Source organism: Arachis duranensis, chromosome 2 (genome assembly GCF_000817695.3).
Source record: "Arachis duranensis cultivar V14167 chromosome 2, aradu.V14167.gnm2.J7QH, whole genome shotgun sequence".
Classification (NCBI taxonomy): Eukaryota; Viridiplantae; Streptophyta; class Magnoliopsida; order Fabales; family Fabaceae; genus Arachis; species Arachis duranensis.
The window spans coordinates 77,292,550-77,305,419 of record NC_029773.3 but is presented as its reverse complement, the minus strand read 5'-3'; the positions used below and the strand labels follow the sequence as shown (position 1 = coordinate 77,305,419).

Sequence of the window (12,870 nt, the reverse complement as noted above, 5' to 3'; positions counted from 1 at the left end):
CGGTAATGCAATTCGGGAAAACCCTTAAATGACTCCCCGGTAATATTCAGTTAAACCCAAGGAGCTTCTGACTTCCGTCACCGTTGTCAGTCTTTCCCATTCGATCACCGTTTTTACCTTAGAAGGATCTACAACTATTCCTCCCTTGCTTACCACATGACCTAAGAGCTTCACTTCTTCCTTCTAGAACTCACACTTCGACAACTTAGCGTACAACTTTCGCTGCGTCACTCTGATTATCATCATTACGAATCTGAAAATTTTTCTTAAATCAAATACTGGTTTTGTAATATTTTTCAAAACCTTTTAAACAAGTCATATCTAAATGAGACCATTGTCAAAACCTTATCGAAAGAGTCAAAAACTTTTTAATTTGTAAATAAATCATCTTAAAGCCCGATTTTTCCTAAATTCTGTGAAACCTTTAAATCAAAACCCTTAAATTTAAATCCCTATTGATAAGCTAGATTTTACAACCAAAATCACAAGTCAACAAAATCTTAGGACTCAATTTCCTTTTAAACTCATGTCATTTGATCAAAAGTTCCAGTCCTAGTTTCAAGACCAAATCATTCAAACCAAAATTTCAAACCAGGTTTAAAAAATCCATCTAAGCTTTAAAACCTTTTTCGACACGAACGATGATAGTCTATATTATGAAGATAAGTTCAGGTTTGGCCATCGGCTTCATAATTACCTCAATCTTGTTGTTGTGATAGACCCATCTCATGTGTTCTTTGGAGTGGACAATCTCTAACCAAATCTCCTAGTGCACCACACTTGTAACATAGTTTCTTACCCAATTGGCATGGCCTATTCGGATGGTAGTTCCCCCCACTCCTGACATTTCATATTTGGGGAATAAGCTCTTGACCGCTTCCCTTCACCATGTTTCTTAAGGTTTTGTCCCCTTGGTCCAAGGTTATTATCGCGTTCCCTACTAGTGTTTACTCCATAAGTGTCCTTTGACGAGACTACCGTCTTTGCATTCTCTTCAACCACTCTTGCCTTGTTCACCAGATCGGAGAAAATACGAACCTCCATAGGAGCCACAGCTGTCCTAATATCGTCCTTCAAGCCACTTTGATACCTGACACACTTCCAACTTTCATAGGTCTCTGGGGCACCCTGACACACCCTAGAGAACCTACAGAGTTCCTTAATCTTGCTCATATAATCTGCCACAGACAAGGAACCTTGCTTCAACTGCATAAGTTCCATCTCTTTTGCTTCCCTTGCAGACTCAGGAAAATACTTCTTGTAGAAGGCCGTTTGGAACACATCCCAAGGAACGTCGGCATTTTGAAGTTGTAACAAGCGGCACTCTGCTTGCCACTAATACTGGGCCTCTTCCCGAAGCTGATAAGCAGCAAACTCCACATATTGGTTGCGCGGGACATGCTGTGCCTGCAATGCTCGCTCCAGAGCTTGGAACCAGTTGTCCGCTTCTGTGGGATTTGTTGAACCTCTGAAACTTGGCGGATGCACCTTGAGAAAGGTCACTAAGGTCATCAGAGAACCTCCTGTGTTGTCTCCGTTCCCTTCAGCATCGTCGTCCGCATTTCCTTTGCCATTCCTGTTTCCATTTCCAGCTGGTTGCTCTAACCTCTACACAGCGTGTAGTGTCGCAGCAGCGTTAGCCTCCATGGTGTTTGCAAGGTTCGCCATTGCCGTCATGAACACGGCATGGTTATCGATCGGTCGCTCATTCATACTCTCTCTTCGTGAATGTGTACGACCTCGTCTACGAGTAGCCATTAGGGTTTTTGCCTACACCAAACATTCGATATCAAGTTGATTAGTATCAATATCAAAGGTCTAGTGCTTCAGTTATCCCAAAAAGGCACTCACAAACAAGCATGCTATGATATATCAAGTAGATAACCTAAATAACATGAAAGAAAAATGATCCAGAGTATGCAATGAAGCACAATCGGTCCATCACTCAGGCTCACGAGGACGAACCACTCTGATACCACTAAATGTAAAACCTCAATTAGCCTAAGCCTTACCACGCGTCGTAAAGCAAAGGTTAATCAAAGGTTACGACAGTTCTAATATTATACATATCATATATAGAAGGAATTAATAATATCTAGAAGCCCAATGAAGGATATAGCTCAAAGACAGGATTTAAAAAGCGCAAAGCGTGCTAACAAAGCTATTAACTTAAAGCTCCAAAAACAGATGTAATATAATAAAATATAGTAGTATAATATCATAAGAATCTAGCCACAGCTCGTGGAGTTTGAGCCGACCATCCATATACAGACCATATATAAAACCAGACAGTAAAAACAGCTTATACAAGTTTTGTTCTCTCAAATACAAGCCTCTAGGAAAAATAAAAATGCGAAAGTGAGAGACATGTTCAAAATAAATCAAAAGACTCAAAAGAAGTGCTCGGATCCTTCGCTTATGTCACCAATCAGACAACTCACCGAAGTGGGTCGCGACCTGTATCTGAAAAACACAACAGAAATATGGTATGAGAACCAGAGGTTCTCAGTATGGTAACAGTGTCCAGTGATGTAGGATATAAGACCCCGGGATGCCAAAGGCAATCTTAGAATCCATATCCATCACAAGAGTTCAACCTTAAAGTAGTCTAAACAATAAAGCATAATATGTAAAACCTTAACCAAACTTAAAACCTTAGTATGTCAAAAGGGTGGTCTATTCTTAAAGGATTTTTTCTACTCTAACCAAACACCGCTGTCCCACAGTCTTCACCAACCTATCCTCTATGCGAACCCATCGCCGTCACCTACCTAACCTCCTCAAAACCAGACAAACACAGATAATACAAGCAAGAAAAACACATGTAATATTCAAGTATGTAGCATGTAATTCAAGAAGCAAGTAGGCATATTATACAAGTAGGCAAACTCAAGTAGTCAAAGTAAGCAAACATATATAAGATGCATATGATGAATGTCTGTCCTATTGGCTGTGATATCACATGTCGGTTACTGTGCTAAACCCGACTACAAATCCGGTCGACAACTCCCAGATAAGTCTCTCTATTACGCATAAGGAGGAAAATTTCGAGGGAGAGTGCCCCACCACCTTCTTCTTTCAGAGGAAAATATTCTGAGGGAGCGTGCCCCACCACCTTCCTCTGGTTGTCACATGATTCCGTGGGTTAGTGCCCTACCACCTTACAATCAGAGAGAAACCCATGCTCAGGAGGAAAATTCTGAGGGAGAGTGCCCTACCACCTTCTTCTTTTAGAGAAAAAACATTCCAAGGGATGCGTGCCCTACCACCTTCCTCTGGAGCAATCAAAATAAATGAGAAGTTCAACGCCAAGCCTCACATCTGAACGTAGGCGGGATACTGCCACAGCCCCTACGACGAAGAACAACACATATCATGATTACGTAATCAAACTCAGAGGCCACTTCTTATAGCACACTTCCACTCATTCTCATTCCATCAACCATGATCATCTATTTCCAAGTTTTCAACTCTTCACAACCATCATCTATTCATGTCTTTCTATTCCGAACTCACTAGTTGTTAGCTTCTCAATTCATCCATCCTAAGCCTCCGTTCTCTAATCTTTCATAATAATCATTAACTAAAACCCTTCACCTATCCATCATATTTCTGTACTCAAAATCAAGCTCAAAAGCCTTAAAATGGTATTAAAGAAGCTTACAACTTTGTTGGGAGGGTGAAATAGTTGAAAACAAAGTTTAAAATTATGAATCAGGGTGTGTGCGCCCGCACAGAGGTGTGTGTGCGCACGCCCAGGAAGATTTTCAAAGTGTGCGTATGCACATACCAAAATTTATAAGTTCTGTGCGCTCGCATAAGGTGTGCTATCGCTCCTAACAGATTGGCCTTCCTGACGTGTGCGTGCGCACAGTCTATTCGTACGCACATGTTGCACTTCCTATTGGTGTGCGCACGAATAAGCTGTGCCAGCGCTGCAAGCAGATTGCCTGCCTCTGTGTGTGCAGATGCACAGGTTTGTGTGTGTGCACAAGTCACAATTTTCTGCAGAGTGTGTGTGCGCACAAGGCTGTGCGTGCACACATACCAGAAAACTCAGAATTCTGTAACTTTGCAGAATTTCAAGTATTTCAACACCAATTTTGAATGATCATAACTTCCTCTACAAAATTCCAAATTTCACAAACTTTATATTGATTTAAGGTTTTTTAAAGATCTTTAATTCTAAATAAATTTCAACCAATTTTGAAAATTGAGGCAAAAGTTATGATCAGACAAAGTTCACAAAAAATTAACTTTTACCCAAAACTCAGAAAATTCTCAATTTACCAACTTTCCCAACCAAAACCACATTAATCCCATAACATATCAGATTTTACCATTTACCATACTCCAATTTACCACTCTACCGTACATAATCATCAATTCTCACTATCAAATACATAATAATACCCTTGCTAACCATCATCATTATTAATTTCAACATCAAACTCTAAGATCATACTATCAACATCAATATAGTCATTTATCCACAAATTCTAACACTCACCTTCAATTACCCACAATATCAATATCTATCATCCATTATCAACCACATCAACAAACCCTCATCAACCACAATAAATCACACATTCCTCATCAACCTTCATAATCATTAAATTCCAACAACACCATTATTCATCATCAATCATTAAATACCAACAACCTCATCAACAACACTAATCATCAATACTCATTAACACCAATAATCCTCCATGTTCATCCTTAACCACAATATTCCAATAACACCAACAATTAACATCAATTCACATATAATCATTCATACACCAACAACATTCAATCCTATCTTAGGGTCAACTAGCCTAAGTGTCCATGAAGATTATATACCACATAGAGGAAACCAAAACCATACCTTGGCCGATCCCCAATATGAACCCAAAGAGCTTCCAACTAAAATTCCAACCACCAATGTAGCTCCAACAAACACCAACAAGCTCCAAACTCACAATAATCAAGCTATATACATACAAATCACCACAAATCAACCTAGGGTTCAACATAAACATAATCTCACAAGGATTTAAGAGCTCTTACCTTTCCCAACAGATTTGATAGCACAAATCCAAAGCTAAGAAAGGATTAGAGCAAACCTAAACATCCAAAATCACAAAAACTCACTTAATCCAAAATCCTAGAAATCCGAAATTTTGGAGAGAATAATTAAGAGGATTTCGAGCTTACCTCTAGAGTTTCTTGGATGGTTTTTGTAGAGCTCTTTTCAAGGAACGCGTAGCCACTGACGGCACGCAAATCGGAGCTCTATAGCTCATGATATCACGGATTGAATGGAGGAGTGAATAGTGTTCTTCTCTCTTCTCCTCTCCTCTTTGCAGCTGGTGTCTGTGTGTTTATGGGTGAAGGGTTCATTCTACATATGTTGGATTTGGGCCCGGTTCAACCCGTTAGCGTTTTTATCCCGTTTGGCTCAATTTTAGGCCAAGTCTTTAACACTAATGCCTGGTTTTCCATTTCTAATGTTTTTCTAAAGTTTTGACTGTTTCCACTGCTTCTCGCACAGCACTGAGCAGACTTGAACCGGTTCAACCGGTTCGACTGCCGGTTCCCGATTTTTCATAGAAAACACATTTTCTGACTCGGAAGGACCTACTGAGTCCAAAAATCATATTTAAATCCCCAAATTCTCTTCCTAACTTTCTGGAATTTAATTTGGGCATTTAAATGATTTTATCTGTGAAAATTCCAGTTTTTACACAACCTGAGGGGGCATCGTTGGCACGTGCCTGAGAGGATTTAGCCAGAGGTAGAATCGTCGTATCAGAGGTGGAATTGTTGCCATCTTCATCGTGTCAAAGGAGATTTGCGTTCGTCGCCATCCAGCAAGGTTGTTAGAGGCAAAATCGTCATCTTCGGGCAGAATCGTCTTCTGAAGCTCGCCGCTGACAGTGAAACTCATTCCTCCCACAGCGGTCATCGCTCCTTTAACTACTCCAGTCGCGCACAGCAGCGATCCCCGCCTGAAGCTCCCCAAAGCCACACGCTTCTTTCAGATTCAAGTCCCTGCCTTAAGCTTTTGAGCTATATTAGTATCCCTAAAATTAGAAATTGTATAGCTTTTAATGTGAAAACTGCAATACATGATGAAGTTTGAACATTTTCAATTCATGACGAAGATTTTAGTGTGATCTAGAAATGCCTTAATTTAAAGCTTATGACATTATTAGTCACTGTTTCATTTTATTGATTATGTGATTTCCAATTTTATTTCTTTCAAGTCATAAGGGCATATGCATTAAACAAAATCTATGTTACAGTTTTTTTAATGAATATATGAGTGCATTATTGATGTTAAGAGCATTATCTTTGGCCCCAGTAAGAACTCTAATAATACTTGTTGTCTATATTAAAAAATACATTAATGAATGAATGAATATGAATTTAAAAGGTTTATGTTCAAGATGTGTTTGGTATATGGCTGAAAATGAAGATGGATTAGTTTTTGTTTCTAAACTTGTGTTCAAAAATTTTTATAAACTTTAAATGCAATGCTTTGGCATTGCTTATGATTGTAGCATTTCTTTTTATTTGTCTAATTAGAAGAACCTGATTATATGTCATGACTTTTAATTATGTTTACACAAAAAATGCAAGGTTTTGAAGATGGAATTTCTATTACTAGAGCAAGGTCTTAACCAACTATTGGTTCCTTTGTGCATCATATTCAGTGTGTGTTGTTGTGGCAATAGCTTAATCCCAATCTTTTAGAATACATGGAAGATGACAACTGTTGGAACAATAAAGTGTTTGGGACTTCAATTAGACAAAGAATAAGAATGCATTGTTAGATCATGATGGAATGTTAGAAGAAGATTGTTCTGGTTTTGATCAATCTTTTAGTTACACTTTTTGCAATGTCTTTGTATTTAATGATTGTTGTTGTTTACAATGTACTTGTACAATGAAGGATAAGGAATAGTGGTATGAAAACATTAGAGTGGTATAATTTTATTGGAAGACTGGTATGGAAGCACAATTATTCATTGGATCTTTGACTTGTAATGAAAATATCAATTAGAAATTTTATAGAAAGTGTTTCTTTTTCTAATATTCTTTTGTTTAACTATGAGAAGAGTTACACAATTTTAGTGTAAAATTGCAGAGTTTGTGCAGAAAATTACAGAACATTAGTGCAAAATTTTAGATTAATGCATAAATGCAGATTTTTATTTACTAAGTGCAGCAACTTTAATGCAAAATTATAGAATTTTGTCATTTGATTGTAGAATTGCACAATAGAACTAAAGCCAAACCTGTTGCATAATTCAAGTGCATATTTGCGCAAATGCTATTAAAATCAATGTAAAACTACAAAATTCAAGTGTAAGATTACACAAATTTAATTAAAAATCAAAGTAAAACTATAAAATTTAAGTGCAGACTTTCACAAGTACAATTAAGAAACTCAGTAGAATCACCTAATATGCATAACTTAAGAAAAACCAACATTGCAATTCTAAATGTGACAATCTATAAAGCTAGAACTATCTAAAAAAACTCATATTCTTTCTGGATTAGGATTTCTACATTTAGAAAGACTATGACCACTCTAATCACATAGGCTACATTTGTAAACACGCATATCTTGAAATTGTGACTCTTGGCACTTCTTGCATGGTCTTCCTGGAGGACGAGTTGTTGTAGGTGACATATGAAAATATTATTCACCCAGTCTGTTAGGGTCAGGTTGTTGACATCAGGCATGTCACGAGTTTCAATTGGGATCATACTGCTCGCATAAATCTTTTGTTGTGAACTTTTTAGATAGTACTCCTCTATATAGGTGTAGATGTTGCCATGTAATAATTTGATTGCATCACAAGCATATGGACATGGAATTCCAGTCATTTGCCATTCAAGACATGTACATTCTTTGTGTATTAGATTCACACATACATCAACATTTGACCCTCTAACCATAACATTATGATCTCCATATCTCACTGCTTTAAGAAACTCACTTCTAGCTACATGTTCCATCAATATTTTATCAATCTTTGGCCCAACTTCATTCTTCCATTTAGTCATCTCTAACTTTACAGTATATAACAAATTTGCAAGTTTGTCTATATGCTCTATTATTAAAGCACAAATACTATGAGTCCTATCTTTTCTTATCCATGAATTAAATGATTCAGCTACATTGGTAGTTATGAGGTCCCATCGTCGATGAAGGAATTGAGACTTTGCCCATTTGTTAATATCTCCTTTAGTCTCTAACCAATTTGCAAGTTCTGGTGAAAATGCACGAAGTTGTTCCACAGCTTCTGTAAACTCTGTGCCAAAACGAGTATAACAAATTGCATCTAGTAGCTTTTTTGCATCCTCTTTTACTTTACCGCGTATTCCCCTCTGTAACATTTTAGTTTCTGCACAAAAATTTTCTTTCACATATCGATAACAATATGCATGTTTATCCCTGTCATATACTTGCTCCACAGCTACAATAATTGATGGATGCCTATTAGATATTAACATAACTGGAATTGACCCAGTTAGTTCTTTCAAATTAGATAGGAACCAAAGCCAATTCTCATTATTTTCAGCACTAACAATTGCATACACAATTGAAAATAAGTCATTATTTGCATCGCATGTAGAGGCAGCTAGAAGAGTTCCCTTGTATGGACCACTTAAGTGGCAACCATCAATAAATAATATAGGCATTGCTCCACAAAGAAAACCTATCACACAACACCCATATGCAATAAAAAGCTTTTCAAATTGATAACCAGGAGAGAATGTCCATTTTGCAACTGTTTATGGATCAGTTTCCACTAAAAGATTACATATCCAAGGAATTAGCATATATTAATCTTTAGGCACGCCATTAATTTCAGCTAATGCTTTCTCCTTTGCAGCCCAAGCTTGGTGATATGTTAGTGAAAATCCGTATTCCTTGAAAATGTCATTTCGTATGTCATTAGGCAACTTGTCAGGAGTTAATCTCAACTTGTCGACAATAATTGAAGACACCAAATTAGACCTGAAAAAGTGAGTACTTTCCAATACATCTTGAGCTGAGTGCTTATGATTCTTGATAAAATGTCTCACCACGAGGAACAAAGTATTTTTTTCCCATAGCATAAGCCGACAATTTCCACGGACAACCTTCAACCTTGCAGACACAAATTATTTCACTTGCATTTTGATAAATCCATCCTTCTTCCTTTATAAGATCATTCCACTTAGCAGAGCCATTGATAATCTAGGGTGTAGGCACAATTTGAGTTGTACATAGAATTTGTGTCAATGGATTTTGACCATCAATATTAGCAACAACGTCGACTCCTTGAGTTGAATTACTTGATAGTGTACTAATCATAAAAAAATTAAATTACTTTGATAAGAATTCACTAATCACTAATATAAGAAAATTTATAAGAAGATAACACAGTTTAAATACATACCTGTTATGAACATTGTCGTCATTGTCCTCATGAGGTGTACTATCATGGTTAGTCTTTTCTACCCCCATGATGTATACATGAGCTATATCATCATTGAATGTGATCAATTGGTTAACACTATCAGTATCAATGAGATCTATAAGTTGAGATTGGTTAAACTTGACTGTGTAGGTAATGCGTATATTCTACATATTTTCCTTGGTTCGAAGCCATATCTTCTGCATTAAATTTGAATGCGCACATCCTTCTTCAATAAGCTCTCTGATGGTTTTTCCTCCATGATAAATAATTTTTTGGTTTGGTACAACTTCAATATTACCTCATACGTAAAAATAACAAAAAATTTGTCGACAAACAGTAGATTCCATGTTTATACAAAAATATAAAACAATAAATAACCAATAATGAGAATATGGATTACAAGAAAAAAGAAATACTAATGTTGACTAATTACTGCTAATTGTTGACTACTCTAAAAAACAAAATAGTAAGACATTATAGATTCCTCGAAAGCAAGCAAGTCCTAAGGTGTAATAGAGGGAAGAGACATTTAAATATAAAAACAAGTTTGAAAGAAACATATTACTCAACAGCAATGTTTCTGCAAGGGTATACCAAATGCAGCATTGGAAAATCAATTTATCTACGAGGAGCCAGGTGTCTATCTCAAAGATATACAAATATTTCACGTCAGAGACCAATTAGATCAGCATCGATTATTGCATTTGATTTAAGGGCTAAGCCTTGAATAATTGAAGAAAGAGATTTCTCGATGAGTTGCTCATGAAATGTGACATTCAAGAGCCTGAAGAACAAACAATTGCTTGTTATCTTGGAGGAATGAACACAGAAATTTCTGATATCGTTCAACTGCAACCATATTGGACCTTGGATGATGACATTAGGCTGTCATTAAAGATTGAAAAGCAAAGAACACAAAAAAATAACACTCAATCACCGAAGGATAAAGAAGTCATCCTTGATGTTCAACAAGAAATGAAGACAATATCTTATAAAAGCAACAAGGAGCGTGGATCATCAAGTAAGAAATGCTTCAAATGTTAAGGTTTTGGGCATATTGCTACTGATTGTCCAAATAGAAGGGTTATCACTCTTGTCGAGGAAGAGGTTAACGAAGAACCAATCCAGGACTACTTAAGAGGAGGAAGGTGAGGTTGACTATGCTATTGAAGAAGTTCCAGCCGATTGTGGAGAAGGTTTAGTAGTTCATTGAAACTTGAATACTACAAGGGTAACAGAAGATGAGAGTTGGCGATGCCATAACATCTTTCACACAAGATGCACTGTTGGAGAGAAGATTTGCAAGGTTATAATAGATAGCAGAAGTTGTGAAAATGTTGCTTCAAATTATACGGTAGACAAATTGAAGCTTCTAACTAAATTACATCCTCATCCTTACAAGTTGCATTGGTTAAAAAAGGAGAATGAAGTTCAAGTAACAAAGCGATGTTGTGTCCAATTTTCTATGGAAAGCAAATACAAGGATAAAGTATCGTGTGATGTCATCCCGATGGACGCGTGTCACTTACTGTTAGGACATCATTGGTAATATAATCGTCAAGCTATTCATGATGGTTTCAAAAATACATATTCTTTTATCAAAGATGGAAAGAAGATTGTATTAACTCCATTATGACATGTAGATGGTCAAAAGAATCAAGTTGAGCTATGTCTTTTCACATCTTTCAAGACCAAATGCACTCACCGATGGAATCTTTTACCAATACAAGATGAGCCTTTTTCAGCCCAGAGAGATTATGCAGGAGCTCTTTTCCAACCCCAGGAGAATGATGCAGGAGCATATATCTTTACGTTTGTGTCATTAATTAAAGTAGTCTAGTTTAGCATATATTATTATATTGTGTTATGAGTTAGTTCCACATTGCCCAAGTCATGAAGGTTCCCCCTCCCCTACTAGTATAAATATGCGTATATACTCATTTTGTTTATGAAGTTAAGTTGATTGAGTTATATATTAAATAAGCTGTGTGCTTATTTTTCTCTATACTCTTTGAGAGTAAAAGGTGCATCCTTAACTTAGCCAATGGTGGACGAAATTGTGATTCATACTTAAATTGTTGTTCGAAATTGATTCCCTGGTAATGGCCCCAAAAACTTGGTGCTCAATACCATGATCTAACATAATTTCAAAACTTCGCTCAACTAACCAGCAAGTGTACTGGGTCGTCCAAGCAATAAACCTTACGTGAGTAAGGGTCGATCCCACAGAGATTGTTGGTATGAAGCAAGCTATGGTCATCTTGTAAATCTCAGTCAGGCGAATAATAAATGGTGATAGAGTTTTCGAATAATAATAGTAAATAAACAGAAAATAAAGATAGAAATACTTATGTAGATCATCGATGGGAATTTCAGATAGGCGTATGAAGATGCTGTGCTCCTTCTGAATCTCTGCTTTCTTACTGCCTTCATCCAATCCTTCTTACTTCTTTCCATGGCAAGCTGTATGTAGGGCATCACCGTTGTCAATGGCTACATCCCATCCTCTCAGTGGAAAAGGTCTAAATGCTCTGTCACGGCACGGCTAATCATCTGTCGGTTCTCGATCATGTCGGAATAAAATCCCTTGATTCTTTTGCGTTTGTCATCACGCCCAACAATCACGAGTTTGAAGCTCGTCATAGTCATTCATTCCCAGAATCCTACTCGAAATACCACAGACAAGGTTTAGACTTTCCGAATTCTCATGAATGCCGCCATCAATTCTAGCTTATTCTACTCGTCTAGTTCACTGATGAGCAAGGGAGGTTCACCTTCCCAAGTCTCATTACCAAATAACTTAGCATTAGCTTCATGATAGCTCGTAGATATTGAGCAACTTACTCTCCAGTTACATCTTCATCCTCTTCAGAGGAAGAATAGTCTTCAGAGCTCATGAATGTCAGAAGGAGGTTTAATGGAATCTCTATGGTCTCTATATGAGCCTCAAATTCCCTTGGGTCCTCAATAGGGAACTCCTTCTTGCTTGAGAGATGTCCCATGAGGTATTCCTCATTGGGATTCATGTCCTCTCCATCCTCTCTAGGTTTGGCCATGTTAATTATATCAATGGCCTTGCACTCTCTTTTTGGATTCTCTTTAGTATTGCTTGGGAGAGTACTAGGAGGAGTTTCAGTGATTTTCTTACTCAGCTGGCCCACTTGTGCCTCCAAATTTCTGATGGAGGACCTTGTCTCACTCATGAAACTTAAAGTGGCCTTAGACAGATCAGAGACTAAATTTGCTAGTTAGAGGTACTCTGTTCAGAATTCTCTGTCTGTTGCTGAGAAGATGATGGAAAAGGCTTGCCATTGCTAAACCGGTTTCTTCCACCATTATTAAAGCCTTGTTGAGGCTTTTGTTGATCCTTCCATGAGAAATTTGGATGATTTCTCCATGAAGA

General features: G+C 37.2%; 1 protein-coding gene across 1 annotated transcript; it reads right to left on the bottom strand.

Moving 5' to 3' along the window:
• Window positions 1-7,524: 7,524 nt before the first annotated feature.
• Window positions 7,525-8,703, bottom strand: LOC110278237 (uncharacterized). The gene has a single exon (XM_021136480.1). It carries the CDS (start codon window positions 8,701-8,703, stop codon window positions 7,525-7,527), a length of 1,179 nt encoding a protein of 392 aa, XP_020992139.1.
• Window positions 8,704-12,870: the final 4,167 nt, after the last annotated feature.